The 23927-nt window shown below is 36.8% G+C and overlaps 1 protein-coding gene across 1 annotated transcript in view; it reads right to left on the reverse strand.

The window, feature by feature from the left end:
- Window positions 1–23927, reverse strand: part of ST8SIA4 (ST8 alpha-N-acetyl-neuraminide alpha-2,8-sialyltransferase 4) — a 55399-nt gene that overhangs the window by 18183 nt on the left and 13289 nt on the right. The window contains exons 3-4 of the mRNA XM_074570378.1: window positions 21878–22135; window positions 8588–8881 (exon numbers count right to left, since the gene is read on the reverse strand). Coding sequence (XP_074426479.1) covers window positions 8588–8881; window positions 21878–22135 — 552 coding nt within the window. The remainder of the gene's footprint in view (window positions 1–8587; window positions 8882–21877; window positions 22136–23927) is intronic.

A 23927-nucleotide genomic window follows, 5' to 3' on the forward strand; every position in this document is an offset into this window, starting at 1 on the left:
CAGAAGGCAGAATGTACAGGAGCTCTTCTCCTACACAATGGAGAAATACTCTAAACCCTGGACTCCTTATGTAAAAGGAAGAGATGACTGCCTCCCCACAAGCTGTGTTTGGGAGGAAGGTAGCCATTAGCCTTGGCATTTGGAAACTTCAGACATAAAATGCCCAAACGTTACTCTGTGCTTCTAACTTGAAGCACTTAAGTCCTTCTCCATATACAAACAAGAACCCAGGGACTTCAAACAAACCCATTAAAGCATTCTTGAAGAAACTCATGTGCAGTAAAAAGCAAGGCTACAGAAGATACTAAACCAAACTGCTCCTTCTTATACTGACACCACCATAAAGATTGTCCCAGTGTATTATTTCACTGAAGGACTGGACTGTTTATTCATTTTCACAAACAACCCAATGACTCTGAGTATAAGGCAACTGACAGCATCTAGTGGCATCACCTTTCATCTCTCATGGTCACCTGTGCAGCAAGAAATACCACACTCTGCTCTTGATCTAGCTCCGCTAACACCAATGTGGCAGCTGTGTAATACAGAAGAATTACAAAAGCAACAATCACAGGCATGTGTATCCATTTCTATCTTCTCTCTTTTGGTTTGGCTTGGGCTTTTTGTTTTGTCATCCGTCCTTGTCCCACCCCGCCCCAAAAATATGTAACAAAGAGCAAAAGGGAAAAAAAAAAAGCTTAGTCTTTTAAATTTTCTGTTTTCTAATTTTTTTTTTCCCCACAGGAAGGGATAGATTTGGAAAAAAAGATTAATAAATATATTTAGAGCTAGTAGAATTTGTCATATGACAACATGGTATCATAACAACTCGCCACTTTTTTTACTGAGAAGTTCAGATGCAAAGGCATTTTTAGCCAGATGGTAGTCGGCAAAAAGCTGGCAAGGGACACAGCCAGGACAGCTGACCTGAACTGACGAAAGGGAAATGCCATACCATATAGCGTGTAAAGCTATAGCTTTCTTTGCTTATTTCCATGTTACCTCAATAATTAACTAAGTATTTGAAGAAATCTGTTACTGGCGGGATGCTCAATACAACTGCTCCTCATCACAAAAGTTCAGTAAGATCAAAGCCAAATGAACGTGTCTCTGAAAACTCCTGGTAGGCATCATAACCAAAACAAAAAATAGCAGAACTGTATTATAAGTTTTACCTTAGAAACATCACTTCAAAAAAGGAAACCTGACAGAGCTTCCTTATGCACGCGTGTATTGTACAGAATCAACAGACAGCTGATCTCACATGTCAAAAAAACAAGAGAAGCTACTCTCCATGCTGTTAATACTACCTGCCCAGCAAGACTCTCTACGGATTCTAGTCCTCTCTGTACTTTGGTCCTTGAAGACAGACTGTAAAAACTGTTTATGGTTTGCTTCTCAGCTGCACAGCTACAATTTTTGTTACAGGAGTACGATATGGTCAAGTGAGAGTTAATTGATTTTGCACATTTTTATAGTTTTCAGAAACACAGAAATGAACAGATTTTATGCAAGGGAAGATAAAATAATAATAAAAAAACCTAAAATTGAAAAAAAAAAATTCAGTAGCAAAATAATTTTCAAAATAAATATAAATTTGCCAATACACTGTATGAATAAACTATTTATCATTTATTCCCTGCTTAGCTGCTAACAGTCATTTGCATTAGGTACAGTGCTGTTGCTCCTGGTAGATAAAGTAAGTAGTAAAACTTGAAAATGGGCAATTTCATGACTATTTTTCCTCAGACAGATTCTGTTGCTCTCCTCTAGTTGAAACATGAAATTCAAAATTAATAGAGTAAGTTTTACAAGTCCTAAGTATACACGTTGCTGATAATCAGGAACAAAGCAGCTGCACAGCAAAAGGGATGGGGAAAAAAACCCCCAAACTAAAATCTCTAAAACTAAATTTCATAATTTCATTATCAAAAGGTGAATAACAATAATGGTTCTCCACCTACAATCATGACCAGGCTTTTCATGGCCTACTTTGCGGAATGGATTAGGCAATGAACAATATAAAAAGCAGACAGTTTAGTGCACATTCCGTTTCCCCCTTGTGTCCTCCTCTACTTCAACTGTGCTCACCCTCATTGAAAAAAGCTCTCCTTTCTCTCAAAAAGCGACAGCCCTGGTAGTTAGCTGCTAGGCTGAAAGATCGACCCCAGAGCATCTCCACTTCAGGAATGGGAGCATCACCTCCAGCTCTCCTATTAGGCCAGGATCCTGGGATCCAAAGAATGACTTCACACAACAGATTAAGTTCTGAAAATCCAAACTAACGGGCATCCCATTTGTTTGTGTAACTTATCAAATAAAGCCTGCTCTACTGATACGTTATGCAAGGGCACAAGGGTACTGTAACATGGAACTCCTGTTTTAACATCCACATATATGAAAAATGGGATTGTACTCCACTGAAAAGCAGGCAAACGCGTATTTTCTTCCTAATATTATGAATATTTGTATGACATGATACAAAACATATGGTCATTAAGTGTAGTACTGTATTTTTAGCCTTATGGCCATTCTTTCAATCTTTTCTTTTCTTCAGTGATTATTTATTTATCCATGTAGTCCAAAATGTCTTACTCTCTGTTAGCAGTAAGAAAAGAAATAGAAGTGTTTACAATATAGATTGCTCCCAGCAATTGTTTCTTTATTAGCACAGAACTGCTGGAGAACTATTTGATTTCTGCATGTTTGAGTTTCTCTAAGTACTTTTTCTGTAATTCCCACAGCAAAGGACTCTGGAGCCGTGGTAAAGTTGTGTAAAAGGTCACTACATTCAAACAACAGCTGTTTGCTTTCACTAATAAAGGAAAAAAGACTCTGCACTGAAAAGCGTCCATAAATAGGCACAGCATACTCTTTACACAGGCAAAACACTGAGGTTTCAGTGGGAATTCTGCTATGTTTAATGCAGGATCAACTCTAATACCACTCTTTCGCAGGCAGTATCAAGGAGGAAATAAGCTGAGCAGAGGCAAATCCCACAGGATGCCCACGCGATTGTTCCAGATCCAGAAGACGGGAAGGAATCTTATGTGAGGCAATTTCAGTGACAGTGCCGCTGAGTGACTAATAGTTCATGGGATGGCTCCAACAGGAAAAAAAGCCAAGAAAACATTCTTACACATGAAGATGAGTGTGAGAACTTAGTTTTGTGGAGCTGGGAGAGGAAACATGAAAAAAACTTCCCAGAGAACTACTGTATTGTGAAAGATTGTCTTGCCTGGGGGGGTGGGGGTGTCCTGCCTCTTCAGCAGATGTCTTCAGATATTCACCATCAGCAGCAGAAGAGCTGTGCAAGGCTCTGGGAGTTAACTCTGGCCTCCACCCAACGTACCAACAACACGCTTAGTTTCAGGAGCCCTCTCGACTCCCTCCAGGGAACTGCAAGGCAGGATCCATAGCAGAAAGCATCTGCCGATCCTACTTTCAGGTTTGGTTGTCTGCCACCATTGGAAGTAAACAAGATCTGGACTCTAATCCCAAGAGGCTCAGTTCCTGTTTGCCTGCTGTTTAATGCATATTCCATTAGAGCTCTGCCACCGAGACCAGACTCTACACAGACACTGTCCATGCCTCAAAGAGTATCATCTCACTTGGAAAATATTATTGAAAATAATCCTAATGAAAGAGCTCAGCATTACATCTCAGGCCTATTAACAAATCCAGGTTTCTGAAATCTGTTGTTAAATTCAATTTAAGAAAAAATAAAGTTTTGTGGTTTGCTCATTATAATTACTTTATAATTAACCTTCCTGGCAGTGGAATTAGAGAGCAAGTAAATCCTTTTAATCAGTCAAGCTCTTCATTTATAGATTTTATTTCCATCTTGAACTCTCTAACATATTAATTACCGCAATTATTTTGTCAATAATATGTGCACAATTACATTTTAAGTTCCATAAAACAGCTTTTAGAAACACTTTTTGAAAAAAATCAAGCATCTGCCCCCAAATCACTTTCCCAATCCAGTATTCTAACTTGAAATACAAACTTGTTGCTCAAGAAGTACAAAAGCAAAAGACAGAAAATAAATTATCACAGGAAACCACTTTATCTAAATCTACTGAAGTAAAAAATCTGAATCCAACAGCCATTTAAGATATGCTACTCATTAAAAAAGCAGTTGTCATGTTGGACTTAGTATTTACATAATATGTTTTTAAAACTTCAAGCCCCTCTGAGATTTTAGAGAAGTACTCATCACTCACAGAAGTTTAATACAGCATGAAATCTGCAAAAATGCAATTTCGTTTTCTAACACCACATTACCTTTTTCGTGACCCAAAAAGTGCACAAATGGACAGGAAAAAATAAAGTTTTTCAAAATTATCTCCAAATGCAATCATTATTCTACTTTCTGATCAAAAGCACCTCCCAGATACTACGGGGAGCTCAGAAAGTTTATTTCATTAAAGGAGAAGGAAAAATAGGAGACAGAATTTCAGTGCCGTATGTGATTGCAACAAAACTGCCATGTTATTACATAAAACAGTGAGTACGAATACAGAATTTGGCCTCACTAGATCAGAACAAAACTCTAAGAAAGTTAATGTTCTATCTTTAGAAAATGCCTATGCCTTAAGCTTTAAAGAGTGATGAAGGAAAAACCTAATTTGTCTGAACAATTTGTCAGTGTGATACACAGAAAAAGGAATAGAGAAATTACTTTCCAAACTGTGGCCATCAGCCTACATACTTCAGCATTAAACGTCTCTACTAGTACTTAATGTCAGGTTGGAGTTATGAACTGAACTTTACTGATGATTAGTTACTAAGTGATTTTGCCTGCTATACACTGTTTTTAATAAAATTGTAGGTGCATTAAATCAAAGAACTCTTGATATCAATATAAATTTACGCTGGGCATTTGGTTGGGTTTTTTTCCCAGTAAAAAATATAACTTTATAATTGTAACTTTTTAGGATAGACTTCTCTTTTTAGGCAGTTTTCAGGCCTGTGTTTTACAGTTTTACATTATGAAGACATGTAGTTGCAATATAATACATTAAAATTTCAAATAAAAGCCTTATTTTAACCAGCTGAATGATATGGATATGGCATAGCCCGGTGGTACACCACGTCTATAGGTATATCTGTGGTATAGGAGAAAAAGCATGGGTGCTTAAGTCTTCCAAAACAGCTTAATGGAATCTTTTAGCTTATTAAACATTAAATTGCACCTCGTATTTTTCTCCATAAGAATATGCTTTCAAGTTGAGGACAGTTCTTCAGTAGACCATCTTGGTGGTGTGTCTTTGGCACAGCCTAACAAGTATGTCACTGTGTTTAATTTGTTATGAATTTGGGAGCGTTTCAAGGTACAAAAAGCAACATAAGACCCACAATGACTTTCTTGACTGATTCTCTTACCACTAAATTCTAATTTAAAACAGCTCTAACTATCTTCATATAAATTATTACTTAATGAAAAATATTCATACTTAAATAAAGAATAAAGCCAGAATGCTTTGGAATTATTAAGGCAAGAAACCGGAAACTAAAGTGAATACTTACTTGTATGGAGGTTAAGAGGACTTGGGGGATGTTAGAAGTATTAATACAGGACAGTGATTGCAAATGCTACATTCACGCGTCTGCTCTAAACTTTTGTAGCCTTTAATGAAAAATCATCAAGCTACATTCGAGCACAAAGATACAACTACCTGAGAACGCTCACAGTCTACAAAACAAAGGTTGGAGATGCAAGCACCTTCCTTGTGTAAAGTAAGACAATCTACAAAAACTGCTTCTTACGGTTCAGCTTTCCTTATCATGCTTTCATTAACAAATCCAACTCCATCTCCCTCTTACAGGCTGAAAGATCATAGGATCACAGAATTGTCTAGGTTGGAAGGGACCTTTCAGATCATCTAGTCCAACCATAAGCATGGTGTAGCATAAGCCTTCTAGCATAAGCTTATATAGCACAAGCCTTGCATTCTCATCGTCTTGCACATATGCTTAGGCACTCTATGAAGGAGGTTAGATGCTCCGCACAGGTCTTACTGTGTGTTTTAACATGCAGGTTTTGTGGGTAGACTTCCTGTTTTTGCTTCTCATTCAACTAACAGCAAACTTCACATTCTGTTTATTTTACGCTTTCCGTTTTGCAGCACCACAGGCCTCCACTAAGTCATCACTGTTAACATGGTCAGGAAGACTTAAGCTTGCAAGCAGAGAGCTTGCAAAAGCATCAACTATATATAAAAATATATATCAAATAATGAATTCACAAAAACAGTTCTGATTCATAAAACAAGGAGTGTTTTATAGGAGTTCCTTTTAGGTAGCATCTCTTCAGAGGCTCATAAATCATCACTTTACATTGAATTTGAAACAAATATATGATAATACAATGGATAGAACACAATATTATGAAGATTTTCCATAAAACTAAGTATGTAAGTTGCATGCATTGTTTTAAATGGCAGCAGACTTAGCTGTCCATTAGTTTCAAATTGAAGTTAGCCATTGTAACTTGCTTAAACTTCCACAAGTCTTACTACTCAAAACAGACCGATTTCATAATCAGCTTATGCAGCTTTGAATTTTACTTTATTTTTCAAGTTACTTTACTTATTTGTAGAGAATATTATTTTTTAGCTCAGGCACATTTTAATTTAAGAACAATTTTTGTTTATTGATTTCTCATACTACCATGCTATTCCATTTGACATTTAAACTTAACCGATCTTAGAGAGATGCAATTCAACCTGTAAAGAGATTATACTCTTTCCCTAGATTTAACTTTGCTGTTGACACAAACCTCATTATTATGGGCTGATGTTTTAAGACTGCCACCTAAGAAATCTAAAGAATACTTGCTCCAAATATATTACTGCTCACGGTATCACTTCCAGACTTGACTCACAAAGACATGTTCAACTCATGCACTTCATTTTGTGAAGTCAACAGTTAGACCAAAAATAAATTTGCTTTCTTATTTTGTTCTTCCTCAAATTACAAAAACAAAAACCAGAAAAGACTACACAATGATACTCAGTTACTTCCCACAAGAACAAAAAAGGGGAAGCGAGGTGATTAAACAAAGTTTGAAGTGGACAACACTAACTAAACAAAATTTAGAGCACAGATTCAACAACCTGACAAATTTATACAGTCGTATCAGATGACGCCGCTACGTATAATCTGAAATAAGTATACTCTAAATTTTCAACACCAATTCCGATGGCAAAGCCGTTGTTGCCTTTCTTTCAGAGGGACAATGTAGGTGCTAATTCTTGTTTTAAGATAAAGTCCCCTAAAGGACGTTCAAGTTGGCCAACTAAAAGACTGCACATTCTCAACTACCATTCACTTTTGGTAATTTTGCCCAGATTTAGCAGACGGAATTGAGAACAGCTGTTTGTAAACTGGAAGTAATCTTATTTGTTCAGATTTATACACACACAAAAAACACTACAAAAAAGCACTACAGCTATCCGTGTGTCTATAACACATTTTGAATACTCGAAACTTTAACACAATCAAAGCCTATAAGTAGCTAAAGTGTAACGTATAACAAAACAACTGGCCAAACAACTATGGAAACTGAGCAACTCGGTAAAAAATAAAGGATTTCCAAATTCCAAAGGAAATAGATTTTTTTTTTCCAGTGCCAGAAGTCTACCGCATGAAAAATACCGCAATTAATCTATTGGAGACACGCAGAAGGAGAAAAAGCATATTCAAAAGTCCTAATATTCTGAAGAACAACATATTTCTAAGCTTTATTCTCATACTCTTATACTAGATTGGGGTAACAGTTCAAACATCCCCTCTGATCTTAACTCTGCTGCTGTAACAATGACAACTGTTTAGGCAGATACATGATCAGTAACTGCTGTACAAGCCAACACCAATACTTTAAGGTATCTCCCAAAGCCCCACAAACAGACAGCAGACAGTTCAAGGAACTCAAGCTGAGTATTATCATACTGTTATAATTCACTGCACAATTCACAGGTATTGCACTACCATAACCTTCTGAATGGTTTGCATACCTATATACTCTTAATTGTAGTGAGAAAGACACTGGAACCTCCATCTGACAGTCTTGTTTAATTATGGGGTTAAAAAAGTCTCTGCACAAAGCATGAATGCATTTTTTTTTTTTTAACAGCTGGTTACATTAATGTTTTCAGAGATTCTGATCAATGCTTTTGAACTGCCAAAGATCAAGCGTTGTATTTTTTATCTCCATAGTCTTGCCCAAAAGAAGACATGTAGAACTTTCATTGTACCCTGATTTGATGACTCACAGATACCCTTTGAATTCAGATATTTTTTCATTAATTTATCGCTATAATGATCATAAAAAATTTTTGTACATAAAAGTGAAAAATTATTGTGCTAATGCATTTCAGTTGTTTGCATTAGAGCAGGTTAAATGAGTGGATGACATTTATTACCAAACAAGCTTACTTTATTATAAATGCAATCCATTACAACAATAATGGAAATATCATACTCCTTTTAACGTTTTACTTGAGCTTTTTTCTGCCAGCTAAGAATTCTAGTTATGAGCTTCATTGTGCCAAGGACAGACCAGTCTTTTCCAGACACTTACCCTCTGACAGCATGAATAAGTCTCAGTGATGGATAGGCGGTTCGCACTTTCAATTTATTCTTAAGGATTAATGCATTAACCCACTCCACATGCTTCTCTCCGCCTTTGACCATGAAAGCAGGGATCCAAAGGACACTGTCATTCAGCATGGATAGTCTACGCACAAACTTTTCTCTGTCACTCTCATTCCGAAAGCCTCCAAATGCTCTTTGTACAACTGATGGGTTCATGGTAATAAAATCAGATTTAGTTCCCACATCGGCAGCAAACTCCACCACAGGAGCTAGATTGCACCTGAAGAGGAAGAAATTAATGGAAAAATGAAAATAAATATGAAACATTAACTCAGAAAAATGTGCGCATGAAAGGAAAGCTGAAAATGAACATGCAAGCCCGTTTCAATTTAACGTGAGAAAAAAATACCAGTGATAATAGGTGTGATAATACTTAGCATTCTACCCAAATTGGACATTCATTAGACAAATTTTTTAAAAACATTAAATGTACATAACGCTGCAAGAGAAAAAAAAAAGGTCTTTGTACATTTGAAAACCATGTCATCATGCTTTAAAATGCATCGACAGCTAGAGTAGCACTTATGAATAAGAGTATGCATTCTAACACCTATTACCTTTCATTAGTGTTCATTTGTCATGATGTTACCAACAGCTTACACCCTTAAAAGAAGCCACGCCAGCCAATTAAGGTATAATTTACAGAGGTTAGTCATTGCATTTTTTTTTTACAATACAGTGTTTAGATATGATTTACAAATGAACTTTACCCCATGTTAAATGAGTTTTTTGGTATTTTGTTTTTTGGTATTATCACCGCAGCTGATTGGATATTTTGAAATGTAGTATTTTCATTTAATTTAGAAATTATTTTTTTGGGAAAAAACTCTTAATCTTTCCATTGCTCCTTCACGTCTCATTTTCAAACCTTAATTTTGAAGTAGCTTTGTGGTTTTTTCTAGGTTTGAGACAAAGGTCTCATCAGGCCTTTGTTCAGCAGTTTTTTACCTCAGTTATAGAAATGCATATATATGTAATCACACAGAGGCAGCATTCTCAATGGGCAGCACTGGATGTGGGTGACAAAATGCAATTCAGAAATTAATTGTAATTTGAGTGACCAGTAAGATTCGGCTGAAACAAATCACCTCCACAACATCCTCAGTGAATTAGCTGGTAGCTAGTATACCGCAGATTAAGTATCCTGACACAGTATTTTCACAAAATTCAAATTTCAATACTAACAAACTGTTCTGTTGAGGCGAAGGATGCTAAGAAGCAATGTCAGAACTAGGCCTTTCAAAACATTTGCATGTTATTATATTCCTAATAGAAATAGTATTCTATCAGTTCTGCAACTCTTTTCTGGTACAGTAAACTTTTTACTTAAGCTTACCCCTTAGCATGTTCTAATGGCCAGATCTCCAATGTCATATATAACTGAAGTCAGCAAGGCGATATTGATTAACGCCAACTGATGACGTAGTCCTGACTGATAATACTAATTCCTCAGAACATCATTTTCATTCTGTAATTATCAGCTAAAGAAGTGGTCCTATCTTCTTCAGAAAGAAATGTTCTGAAGACCATAAAGCCTGTATATTCTTAGGAGATAAAGCTGTCCCCAAGTTTCTGATGCCATGTGGGCAGATGTAAGTTTGCTTAGGAACTGGATTTACTTTCTTCAGCATTTCATACATCTATTCCACAAACCATCTGCATGTATTACAGGCTGCTAAGAGTAATATATTTTAGAAAATGGTAGTTAGGGCAGAGGAAAAACTCCCACTGATTTAAATACTGGCTTTGAAAATTGTTTCTAAAAACCTTAATGCATGAGCCTCTAACCTGGAATTGTCAAAATCTGAAAATAAAAAAAAAATAAAATCAAACGAAGGACTTAAAGTCAACCAATCAAATTCACTGAATTACTGCTGCTCTTGAAAATACCTCTTTTAAAGCACTGCACAACGTAATGCAGGATTCTTGCACAGCAGGGTTTCCTTCAGTAGTCACACATACATCCACATGATGACATCTGTTACTTACAAACATAAGACAGAGCTTGACACTGAAAATCCTGCTCTCTCTGTGTCCGACTTTGAGAAGCACCCATGTACCAGCACTACCTCGTTTAAAAAGCTGTAAGCCATATGCAAAGTGTGCACACATGACGTAGGCCTTATGCTTCTAATATGATTCCATGTCCTTTGACAGCTCCTTTCTGATCTGCCAACAGCACCAGTGCCTAAATCTTAAAACCGTATGTAGTTTGAAACCAGCATATAAACGTAACTTCACCTAAATCCTGAAAAAAAAACCATCAAAGGCATACCAAATACGAGATCTACCTACCTTGCATGTCATTACTGTTTCATCAGTAGTACGCTTAATATCAAATACTGTATTTTAGAAAGACATGCAGCATAAGCAGTATAAATTATTAACATATTGCATATTCAGATTTTTCAAGTGTAAGTTCAGAAAGAAATGAGCAACCCAAATGCACTCAGTAACAATGGGGTTGTCTATGAACAGTTATTTAAAATACTAGCCATACTTTTCGTGCTTTAGTGTCTCAAATTAGACATATGATCTTAACCTTTGGTCTTTTGAAAATTCAGTTGTATAAATATGGATTAGTAGCAGTGCTGAAGTTTGAAACAATGTAATAAGTATATCTGCACTTTGAAAGGCTCCATTTTCAACGAAGTAACTAGATGCTCTTAGCAGTACACTGCTATGATTGTTGTTTTAGTAGAACACGAATGTAAGACAAGCTCTGCACAAATTTCTAGTTCTCTTAAGGAAATAAACACTGCTAAATTAGTTGTAGTTGACCAAATTACAAAATATTACCCTCATTAAGCCACTTCTCGTTTTCTTAGAGGTTACTTTCTTCAAAGAATGATGCTAGTGCTCATTAAATTAAAAGTGTCAATATTGAATATTTACTCTATACTTATCCACAACGTTGGAAAATATAAAACACCTGCTAAAACACATCAATTAAAATCAGCACATTCTTCAGTAGGTAGTAAATGGAGCAGGTATGTCAGAAGTGTTTCCATACGAGTTCAAGAGTTTATGTGCTAGTGATGAACTGTAACACTTACCCTAAACTGCTAGTACCTGACAATTTATATTTCCAGATGAGTTCAAGAAAATTTTATAGAAAGGTAACACAGAATCATAGAATAATTTGGGTTTCAAGGCCAGGCTGGATGAGGCTTTGAGCAGCCTGGTGTAGTGGGAGGGGACAGGGCAGAGGGGTTGGAACTAGGTGGTCTTTAAGGTCCCTTCCAACCCGAACCATTCTGTGATTCTGTGTGGGTTGGAAGGGACCCTTAAAGGTCATCTAGTCCAACCCCCCTGCAATGAGCAGGGACACCTTCAACTAGGTCAGGTTGCTCAGAGCCCCATCCAACCTGACCTTGAATGTTGCCAGGGATGGGGCAGCTACCGCCTCTCTGGGCAACCTGTGCCAGTGTTCTGCCACCCTCAGTGTAAAACATTTCTTCCTTATATCTAGTCTAAATCTTCCCTCTTTTAGTTTAAAGCCACTACCCCTTGTCCTATCAGAACAGGTCCTGCTAAAAAGTTTGTCCCCATCTTTCTTTTATGTTTCAGGACTAATAAAGCTAGCTATTGTGTATTGGCAAATACACCTGATTATATGTAAATAGCTTTTGTTACCCGTTTCAGAGCTTTTATCTTCACTTCTAATGCATCTTTATGCTATGCTACAGTTTCATACAGTTGTTGGAATTTTTAAGTTTATTTTGTTAGCAGACATCAATGATCTCCTGTCAATTCTCAAACCTCTTTCAAGAAAACTTCGTATTCAGAGAGACATAAACTTACTTTAAGTCAAATTAAGAAGCCTACTAACTGAGCAACTTTGAAATAGGCAATGCAATATCCTTCTCTTGTTATATTCTTTAATTCTACCTCATTTGTTGTAAGGCATAGAATGCTGAATATAGAAACAGCAGCGATGAGGAAGTGAGGAGGACTCTGCACCATGAGCTTTATCATTATGTGCCTAGAAATTTGTACACAACAAATGAAACCTTACTTTTCTTTTTTTTTAAGCTGTCATTGCTATATCAAATCCATCATGAAGAATAGATGGAAGACTATAATTTACTGAGTTTCCTCTTTCTCACATGCTGCGTTATTGATACCTTGCACCTATATGATTGCTTACACTTTGACTCCAAAACAATTTCACAATTTTCTGCAACAGACCATCACCTTCCATTCATTCTAAGACAACTTCAGTATTACCTTCATGTCAGTCAATCCGCAAATTAGTGGGCTGCGGGCCAAAGCTGAGCAGAACAAACTTGCTATGAGGTTACTAACACTGAGAATACAAGAACAGGTTGTAATTAACAGTCACACATAGCACTGAAGATTGACTTCAGCAATTAAGCAAACAGCTTTAAATATGAGCATTGAGAATATACATCACATTATATAAAATTTTCTAAACCTCATTCTCCTGAGCCCAAGCTATTGACTGTTTCCAGAGAAAATGATGAAATGCAGCTTTCCTCAGCAAAATTAATTTGCTTTTGTAAATTCCTTTGTTTTTTTTTTCATAAAAAAACTTACTGTAAGTGTATTCTTTAAAACTAACAAGCTTATTTTTTATATACAATATTGTTTAATCAGAAGCTCTAGCTCCTTCCTTTTTCCCTTCCACTAAACTAGCAAATAGAGTCATTATTTGCTCCCTTACTTCTTCTAAGCACTATCCACGGTAGAAGTGTTCAGAAACTGGTCTAATGAGACAAAGATTGGTACATCTGGGAGAAGGGGTTAGGAAAAAACCCAAATAAGTGGGCAATGTTCACAATCTGTGTGATTGGTACTGTCATAGGCAATAATATACAAAACACCTCGAATTGATGCTGCAGTCCCTCTTCTTCTCATGACATCAGCCCGGACCACATCCAAAACCTCAGTGCAGCCATTTCAACAGGGTAACTAATCTAAACTTTTATCAGGCATCAATTCTTTGATTTAGGTAATAAGTAAGCTTACAGGGCCACCTAATTTACATACTATCGGTGTATAATCATGACACTGAAAGGCAAATATATATATAGAAAATATTCATAGTAAAAATGCAGAGGTTCCCACGCACGAGCTTTCAGTCTGATAGAAGATTTTCAAAAGGAACACACACTGCAATGCTATCACTAAAGAGAGATCTGGGGTAAAAGGGAAAAATTAGTTCATGAGGTATCACACAATATTTCGGTATCTGCAGAATAACTGAGACGCTAAGACACGCAGATCAGAAAGTCTCAGTGATTGAAAACCTGCTTCTTCCACAAATACTTGTTGCATATATTACTTACAGTGGGATATATTAAGAATATTGTGGAGAAAAAAAGAACAAAACTGCCAATGGCTGGAGTTGCATGCCATGAGAAAAGAACAGTGGAGTAAGTGCTGCTAGACCGCACTTACATCAAAGCAATCAACCTGGGTTGATTGTGGGTTTGCTGTGACACCTTTATGGCCCAAACACATCCACAGCATATTTAGTCTTCTAGAGAACAGAGCTTAACAAAGAAAATAATGAAGTCATATTCACAAAAATACACTAAGTGAGAAGTCAGTTATTCCACAGAGATTCAGTTGAACTTTCTCGGTCACTAATAAACATACAGTTCATGTATATGAACGCAAATGTCCAATACGTAATATTCATAGGTATTCATATATTGGTATTTTCAAGTTGATTTTAAATAAAAGCCATAAAAATTTGCTTAAGTAGAAGTGATTACTATTTCTATTTTATTTCACATTGAGAACTAAAAGAATATTCTTCATAAGGTAATAATGCAAGAACTGACCATGAATCTGTACACTTATTAATCCTTTAACAATCTGTGCACTTGAGGTTTACAGGTTGAAATAAGTATTTAGAAACCACTCTAAAGCCTAAGCTGCACAAAACTGCAGTAAAAATGTGCTTTATTTCATTAATATCTTCTCCTTGTAGAGCAAAGCAAAAAATACCCATCACACAATATTAACCACATACACTCCGAGAAGCCAAAAAATGTAAATTAGATTAAACCTCTCTGAAACATAAGGCATTACCTAAACTAATATCAAAAACATACATTCTTTCCTGAATAGCCTACAAACTTTCAGGTTCGGGTTCATATCCAGTTTCCTGTAAGAATCAATATTGCAGTCTTGAATGCAAAGATTTTTGACATTTTAAGAAACACCTGGATGTGAAAGTAAAATTCAAGGCTCAAGCACACAGGACTTAAAAAGAAAAAAGTTAAGTTCAAGGCAGTAGACAACCTAACAGTTGGAGTACTCTCTACCCAGCTTACTTGCAGAAAGCACATCACACTAATACTTGTGTATATGTAGCACATCATTCACCTGGTTCTTCAAATAAACGTGTACAGCAGCAATGTGGTAATTTTCACATACACATAAAAAGAGAGATTTACCAAAAAAACCATGCACAAACCTCCTATCTCCCCCTGCCAAACCTAATGATTACTAAAATGTATGGATTCTCACATGTCCTGTATACTTGTTTGCCTCCTGATAAGCAAAATTGCTTCAAATTAACTGTAGGGATCTGGATTAGCAGGAAATCCCCCTGACATATCCCTCTTCATCCCAGTTCTTATCCTCCACGTGGCACAATAGAGAATGTCTCATGAGAGATGCAAGCTGTGTAGGGGCTCAGGTACAGCCTAATTATGGATTCTATTCACACACAGGAATCACAGCTGTCTTTTAAGATGTGCCATGTAAAATATACCATTATTGACCTGACAGCCACTTTTATAACACAAGTCCACAAGAATCCTAAATTTATGACTGATTTCACGTTAGTTAGAAGACATATTTTTGTAGCATCATCTGATAATAAACTCCATTACTTCTTGTTGCCCAAACTAGAACCTACACTGACAATCATTAAATTCTTTCTCCCCAGCATCTTCTTGAACACCAGTGACTGAAATGAAAGTTATCCTCAACTGACACAGCACAGTGAAGTGACAGAAAAGGTCTAAGTTAGAAACAGTGGCAAAACACATTATTTACCTCTTTGAGTCCTCGCTGCAACATCACCCATGAATTACAGAGTTTTACTGTTCTTTCCAATACCATTACTTTGACACCAAAATAAAGAAAGGAATTTCTATCACTGAAAGTTTGTTGCATATGGAAAAAAAACCCAAAAAACACAACTACAGCAGTAAAATATTGAGAATGATATTTTAATGTAAGAAAACCTGAGAAATAGAACGTAGTAGATTCCTGAATACCTGTATCTTTGCTCTTTTATGTGAAAATACCTTTACACATTACTGTCTATAAAGGGCATGTTCTATAGGGCAATTATCAAAATACCACAGAACTGTTGCTGATAAAAGTTTAGAACAGTTTTGCAACACCGTGAGGACAGAAAGAATTGGAAAAATTTCATTATCCTTGCAATAAATTCAGGCAAAATGATCAGATCATTGTTTCAGAGAAGCACTTTGGGGTCGTGAGTTTGGAATGTAGAAAAAAGCAGTTGTTTGAACATTGAGAAACGGAGAACAGCAAAAAAGGCAATGTTTAGACTAAGACTGTTCTGACTATTGTCAGACTTCTTAATTGAAGTCAAAGAACAAATGGATTTGTGAAGCTCTCCTACATTTGAAACTGTTCAGAAAATAACTAAATTGAAAGCTCTGTACTACCAACAATAGGAGTAATCAAACTTTAAATAATTTTATCCTTTTATCTCCAGATAATTATAGAAAGAGTCAGGCTAACCCTATGTGCTCTACATTTGGATGCTCATAGAACACCTATTTATTTAAGAAACCACTTTGGAATCTTTGATCATTTGTACAGGGGTTTACAGAAGTCACTTCTTACTCATGCTTCCTCAGCCTTCTAAACTTATGTCCTTAAATCTCCTCCCCTACCACTTACTTAAGGATTAACTTCCTTTTTTTTTTTTTTTTTTAAAAAAAAAAAAAAAAGGGGAAGTTGCACCACAGTTGGAATTATAAATGCTTATGGAGGGTACCCAGTACTGTGGCCCACTAGGGTAGATGGCACCAGGTGCTACATACTGACTGAGCAAGAGATTCAGCTCCATAATAAGACATCTTTGTAAAAGCTCTTGCCCCATGATGGGCTTCCTGGAGTAGCAGTCATGCAAGGACCCTTCCATCAGCTGAAGATGCCGTGAGGTGAAGTCAAAAAGGGAAAACGTGGCCACAAGAAGTCAGGCGTTCTCCAAGGTTCTCCTGAGGTGGAGGCCACCCATATCTAACTTGACTGGAAACACCCAACAGCTACACAGGTACTCCCCCTTTCTCAGGCAGCCAAATCACTGAGCAAGAACATCTGAAGATGACGGCTTTCTGGCTTTCTTCTGCTTTCATTTAATGTTTCAATGTAGTGTAACAATTTGTAAGAAGAGACAGAGGGCAAAAACAGAGCTGCCACATTTGAGAGCTGAAAAAGGTCTAATGAGATAGTCATGATGTATTCAAAAGTAATTTTTAAGGGAAGAATTATGTTTTAAAATAAGTCTGTTAAATTGGCAATTTCGCCTTCCAGAGATCTGCTGGCTCTGAGCATCCAGCTCTACTGGCACAATGGTTACGCTCCAAGCAAGGTGTTTTAAATAAGTATTTGAACATAAAAGCTGATAGCAGTTACAAAAAAAACCCCAAAAGTTCCCAAATATAAGTACATTAATATCCTAAATCTTTTTATTATGATAAATTTATAATTGTTTTTTCCTATGAGCTGATGATAAGCAGCTACTACCAGTCTCTGCTTACATATTAGTATTAGCAGAGAAATTTAAGTTGTTCCCCTGAAATGAGCAACCACAACTCCATGGTATGGTTAGGAGGTCTGTCCTGTTCTTCTTCCTGAACAGATACGGTGTCTTCTGCTCATATCACAATTGGTCACCCACAAAACCAAGATGTCAGGCAGGAAGTAAAACGTATTATCCTCCTCTTTGCACAGAATAAACCAACAAATTTATTAAAGGACTACAAGTTTTTTTCTGTGTCAACCCCACTAACCACAAGAATTGCCAAGTTAAAAATTGGGTGCTGACACAGTTAGCAGGAAAACACTCCAACAGGAGAAAGAAGAGTGGTAAACTCTAAACTAGGTACTTCAATCCAAAGAAAGAAGTAAATAATATCCTCTCATGGCTTTTCCTTGTCAGAGGAGCCCTAAGCTAGTCAAACAGATGCACTCAACGGGCCTGTTCTCCATATAGGCTAACTGAAACGAAAGTGGCTTTTCCAGAAGTAGTGTCACCACACGAAAAAACACAAGATTATTTACTAGGTTTGGGGAGTTTTTTTGTTTGGTTGGTTGGGTTTTTTTAACCAAATAACTCCAAAACTCTACTTCACCTCTGCTTTTGAATACTTCTCATGAATGCTGAATTCCATTAATTTAACAAAAAAAAACTTCTTCTGATCTTTGTCATTTTTCAAATTCTGAACCCAAAGCTGAACTGAATTCTTTTTGATACTTATTGGCTGCCAGAAGTAATTCCAGGAATCTGAAAGTTATTACTTGGCAATGTTTAGTATTGCTATTTTACTTTTACCCAAAATACACAGGACTTCCTGAAAAATACAACTGTAACTACTGCATTTCAAAATGTACCACTTACTATAATAAGTTCACCTGCTCTGTAGGGCGTAACAGCTAACACAGCCCTAGTGTGAGAATTTCAGCATGAGAAAGCGTAGACAATGGGGGAATAAGATATATTGCGTTTAAATCTCACAGGAAGTGGGCACCATATATCTGACCCAACAGCAAAAGAGCGAGCTGAAAACAGTACCATGAGCAAAAAAAACCAGCTCCTGCAACAGCACTGTGCCATTTGTACATCTTAAATGTAATCTGGTTGATTATGTCATATTTTCATTCTAATTTATTTTATGGAATCAGAGATTCTGGAATGCTTCAGACCCTTTCTGAGTATAGTATCAAACTGCAGCACGCTTTAGCTCACCACTATAAAAGCGGCAGAGGAGCAAGGCTTAACAGTCACTTAACAGGGTGCAAAACCATAAGAGGTAAAAAGGAAAGGAATAAAGGAAACACGAAATAGTTCATAGTTAGCACAGGTTTTTTTTAATAGCAAAGTGTCTCCTTGCTTCCCATTTTAACTAGATGGGTCACATTTTCTCCTGTCCAAATAGGCATGACTTCACTAAACTTGTGGAACTAATCCATTTTATGCTAGCAGAAGATATGTCCCTAGACTCTTGATTTCTGATGCCATGTGAACAAAGTAAGGTCTTATGTGATCAAGTAATTAAAATCAAGCCACTTTAAAACGTTCAGTAAATACAGTAAATCTGCTTATGCTGACAAGATATTACCTTCCTTGCAGAAATGACAATTATTTAAGCACTTTCAGAGATGTCTAACGAAGAAGAATCGTATTGTTTTATTTGTAAAATTTGCTGACAGAATTATATGTTGGCTTGCAGGCATGCTTATTATTTGACTCTAGTTTAGGTGCCTATTTTTACTCATTTTTCATACTGGAAGTATTCTGATTATCTGGCGTCTCTGTTGGATCAATGTTCTTTGAGAGGCATTATTATATAGAAGGCACCGAATATGCTGTATGTCTCAAAGGAAGACGGACAGTTATTAGAAACTTTGGATGACTTTCAAAGATATTGACAGATACTAACAAACTTAAATTACTTGAAGCGCCAGGCACTGACATTCTTCTTTACCCTTAATAAAGGATATATTCTGTGCTTTTATCAGTTATTACAAACATCTTCATAGCACCTTTATAGGAGCATTAAAATTCAGGTTATTGAGTTTATTGTACTGTAATGCAAATATTGCTGGATGGCTGTTGTGTCCTCTTCACTTTCACAGATCTTCGCTATCAGTTTTATCACTAAATTAATGGTACTGTTGGTGTTAGATCTAACATTAGAACGCCTGCTCTAAGAAATAACTGTCAAAACCGCAGGCTTTTGTTTCAGATCTCAGAAAGAACATACAATACTATCAAAATCAACTGGATGATATATTTAACCAAAGTAGTATGACATACTTGTCACAGCACACAGGCATAATGCACTCCACATCAGGAGATTCCACAAAGATGTTGTTCATCAGCCTATACACCTAGCTGCACACAGCACATAAAGTAACTGCTTTTCAGAACACCATCAGGTGGCAAGTAGAAAAAGTGCATTTTACTTCTAGAGAAATCATCTGAAAGCAAAGAGGGTAACAGAGTGCCACGGTACGTTTTAATGCCAGAATCCTAACAGCAACAGAGGTGAGTGGTTACCGCGTATGCCAGTACCATGAGATTGCGAATCACGTTGCGTACAATTATTATTTTTTTTTAAGTGGAAGAGGAATGTGGAAAACTGTAACTCTGAAGAATGCTTTGCCTTTTTCTTTAACTCAAAATAAAAATGAAATCACTGCTATTTACTTTAAATGGATGTTATGTACCTATGCACCCATCCAGACACACATAGATAAATAGCATTTACTTTAACCTATGAAATAATCTATGAACTTCTAAAATGGTTTAACTTCCATTTGTAAATTCAAAAATTTCACTGCATCAAAACTCTCTGTAGGCTGCCAGGGTAAGTATTCTGTTCCCAGAACCTTATAACAATTATTATCCACAGTATCATCAGACTAACTAGTTGTTATACTGATCACTTTACTAGTCATGCGCCACATGAGAGAGGTTTCTCCAGTCTAAATAACGCTTGGCAACAGTAACTTCCTGATGAAGTTCCTGTTAAACTTCACCATTCTTCTATTATTCATACACAAACCTTTAAGAATATTATCTTTACTGCACATGGCTTGAATTAGTTAAAATCTCCTATTAGATATCATCACCTAGTTTCATGACTAGTTAAAACACGGGGAGGAGCATGGAGACGACGTCTAAGAAATTTGACACATGATTTAAGCATGTACCTTGCCTTCTGAAAGAAAATTTTAATCTAGAAAATCTAGTATCTGAATTTTTCTGTAGTCCTGTTACATGAATCCCATTTAACATGTGAAAGAGCACAAAAGCATGCCATAGGCTAACTGTTCCTTAAAAATGTGGTATTTACTTTAGGATTTCTTCTGCAATAAGTATGCTAATTTGAAACACCAGCGGTACAAGCTAAATAAATAAGGAAAATAAGAGCGGTGTGTTATTGTTTCAGTTGCCACCTGCTAGTGCACCTTTCAAATAAAATACAACTTTCCTGTCCAAATCCTGTTTTATGTATTGAAAAACTACAATTTTTCCTTTACATATCCTCGTGATATTTTTTTGCCACCACCTTTCTTCAAGGTGAGAAAAGAAAAACCAAATAACTCACAATAACAACTGTTTTTATATTTTCTGTCACTGCCCTTCTGTTTTCTGCCCTTTCACCCTTCTCAAACTAAATCAATTGAAACTTCTGCTTCAAAACCAAAAGGACCTATCTCTTGCCCAACCCTCTCTATATCCACATAATGCCAGGCTGTCAAATGAGGCCATGCTTCAATGTTGGGGCCGGGCTGGTGGCCAGCAGGCACTGAGGGTGGACGTTTGTTGGGGTCATGTTAAACGCTTCGATGTTAAAGTCACAAGCTGCTTTATTTCCTACTGATATGTGAAGTCCAAAGTTATTCTATTGTGTGTGCTTGAAGAATGAATAAAGTGAAGCATATCAACATTTTTGCCCAAACTGCAGCAATACATTTTTAGACTGCTGTGAAGGCATTTAGACGTGTGACTTCCAATTACCTTAACGGTAGCTATCTGGTTCAACATCAACACATCACACTGAAATTTTACCCCATGCTGCACATATGTAATGTAGTAATTTACCATAGGCCATCTTTATTGGCCAAGAGCTAAGAAAGAATAATTTTGAAAGAGAAAACATTTTGCATTTATTCTACCAAGGCTTATATAAAAATATTTTGTCTGGAATAAAAACAACAAACAGCAAAAATAAGTAACATGAACCTCTCTCCTCCGGCCCTTGTTTTATTTTCACTGTAAAAACAATCCTCTTGTCAACAACATGGGCATGTATTTAAACTTGAGGAATCACACAGTGAAGCATACTGTACCACAGTAATTTCAGATAATTCTTGAAATCTATATCTCAGATTAAAACACCTCTCCGAGGTTTTCTCCAAGAAACATAGCAGGCTGTGTCTTCAACAGCAGATGAAAACTCACCTTATTACAAAGTCATGGCTATCAATCTCTTTTCCACATCCACTGTCCAGAAGGATGCCAGAATTCCCAACAACTGCGCAGGTTTTAAACCGGCGATTCTTCATTGGGGAAACTTCAGGGAGAAGGCTGTGCAAATCCTGAGAAATGTTTAAGGTGCGACGCCTGTCCAGCACGTAATGGATTACATCTCCTGGCTTGAAGCTGCTTTTGACCACTGAGACATCTCTTTCAGCATCCAAGAATCGAAGAATGTTCTTTCTGGGTTGACAGAAAAATGCACAGATAAACCCTGACACCCACTGCTCGCACGGAGCTCATCTAGTAGTAATACAGACTGTACAGAGCACACAACATAAAGCAGAGGGTAGACAGTGTCAGACAGACTAAGGTCATTTCCCATGCTCTAGGATGGAGTTAGAGTAAAGCTGTTAGGACAGAGTTCAAACCCTGGTTACAATATAATGTGTAAATGCTACAGTGGCAGAACGTAAGGACTTCCTACAGACAAAGGCACTGAGAGACCAAGGGAAGATGACTTCAGAAATTAGAAGGCATACTGGTTTTGGGTATTCTACAAAACTTTGGAATAAACACATATTTGAAAAAGGACTAGAGCAGTTTGTTTTCATAGAAACATAGTTAAATATATGAGCTATTTATGATTTAGGAAATAAATCACTACAATCTCATCTCCCACAAAATCAGCTTGGTTCAGGAATGGCCAGGTTTTCTTATAGATTCTTATTTCAGCATAAGAATAATGTATTCAGTTTAGCATAAACTTGCTCCTAATTAACGGAAGTTCAGCCAAAGTTATCCTAATTAACTTGAAATAAGAACACCCACAGTTTTTTGTACCGATTTAAACAAAATCAGCTTCAAAATATACTGCAAATTAAACTACGGCAGCTCAAGGTCTAGTCAAGCTGCCAGCTGAACTGACAGAAATACCTCTGAACTCTATCATAGATTTAAATCAGGTTAGTCCAATCCCTTATCTTGCTTCTCCGCAATTAATTGTTTAAACTATTAGCCTGGTTCAGCCACACATGACCAAGATATGAGGGTTTAACAAGCCACCACGGGTCAAGTGAACTTTGGTAATTAAATAGTTGTATATTCCCAGTCCACAGCAAGTAACAGCTGAAGAATGTTTGCTTAAATGTCATCTGAAGAAGTTAAGTCATGCTAATTGTACCTGCTTACGGAGGTGGGGGAAGGGGTCTAAAAAATGACACACTTTCAATATGCAAGTTAAAAAAAGACACTTTTAATGACTGCAGCTATGTAATGACTGATGCCTGCACTGGCAGTGCTGAGCAGTTTTCAGTACACACTTATCCTTGATATAAAAAGCTGGAAAGGACCCCAGGCCAGAGCTGCAAGAGCCACTGGTAGCTCAGGATTGCAAATGAGCAAAGCCTTGCAAGCTTGTGTCCGTCCCTGCTCTGCAAAGCGGGTACGTTTGTGAAGAGGCATAAAGATCATGTCTGAACGTAAGCGTGTACAATACACTCATGGAACAGACAGGGAGTGCTGAGCTGGGGCAGGGTGTTCACGTTAATTTGCACAGCAACTTTTGCCTCTGCAACTCTAACAAGACAAGAAGAAAAAAATCACTTTATATTTTCCACTGCTGTCAGCAGGTGAGGTGGAATTTAAAACAGAATACACATTTTGTTGAGTAGGAGAATGCTATTTTGACGTAATAAGTTTGTATAGCAGAACTTCCTTAGAGCAGATGAAAACAGGAAAAGATAACTAGAGATGATACTCTAGCAGTTGCAACACCCACTGAGAGACATAAAGGGAAAATAATCCCCCCCAAGCAAAAAGAGATGAACTACAGGAACACCATGCTCAGCAGCTAGCTCTTTTGTCACTGACTCAAGGGAGAATATGTCTGAACCTTGCAACCAGTGACACAAAATACTCACCCTGGAACTGACCTTAAAAGCCATGGGGGAAGTGAAACATGATAAAAATATTTTTTCAAGTGTTTCCTCTCATTTCTTAAACCAGGACAAGAAAAAAAAAAAAACAACCGCAA

Source organism: Larus michahellis, chromosome Z (genome assembly GCF_964199755.1).
Source record: "Larus michahellis chromosome Z, bLarMic1.1, whole genome shotgun sequence".
NCBI lineage: Eukaryota > Metazoa > Chordata > Aves > Charadriiformes > Laridae > Larus > Larus michahellis.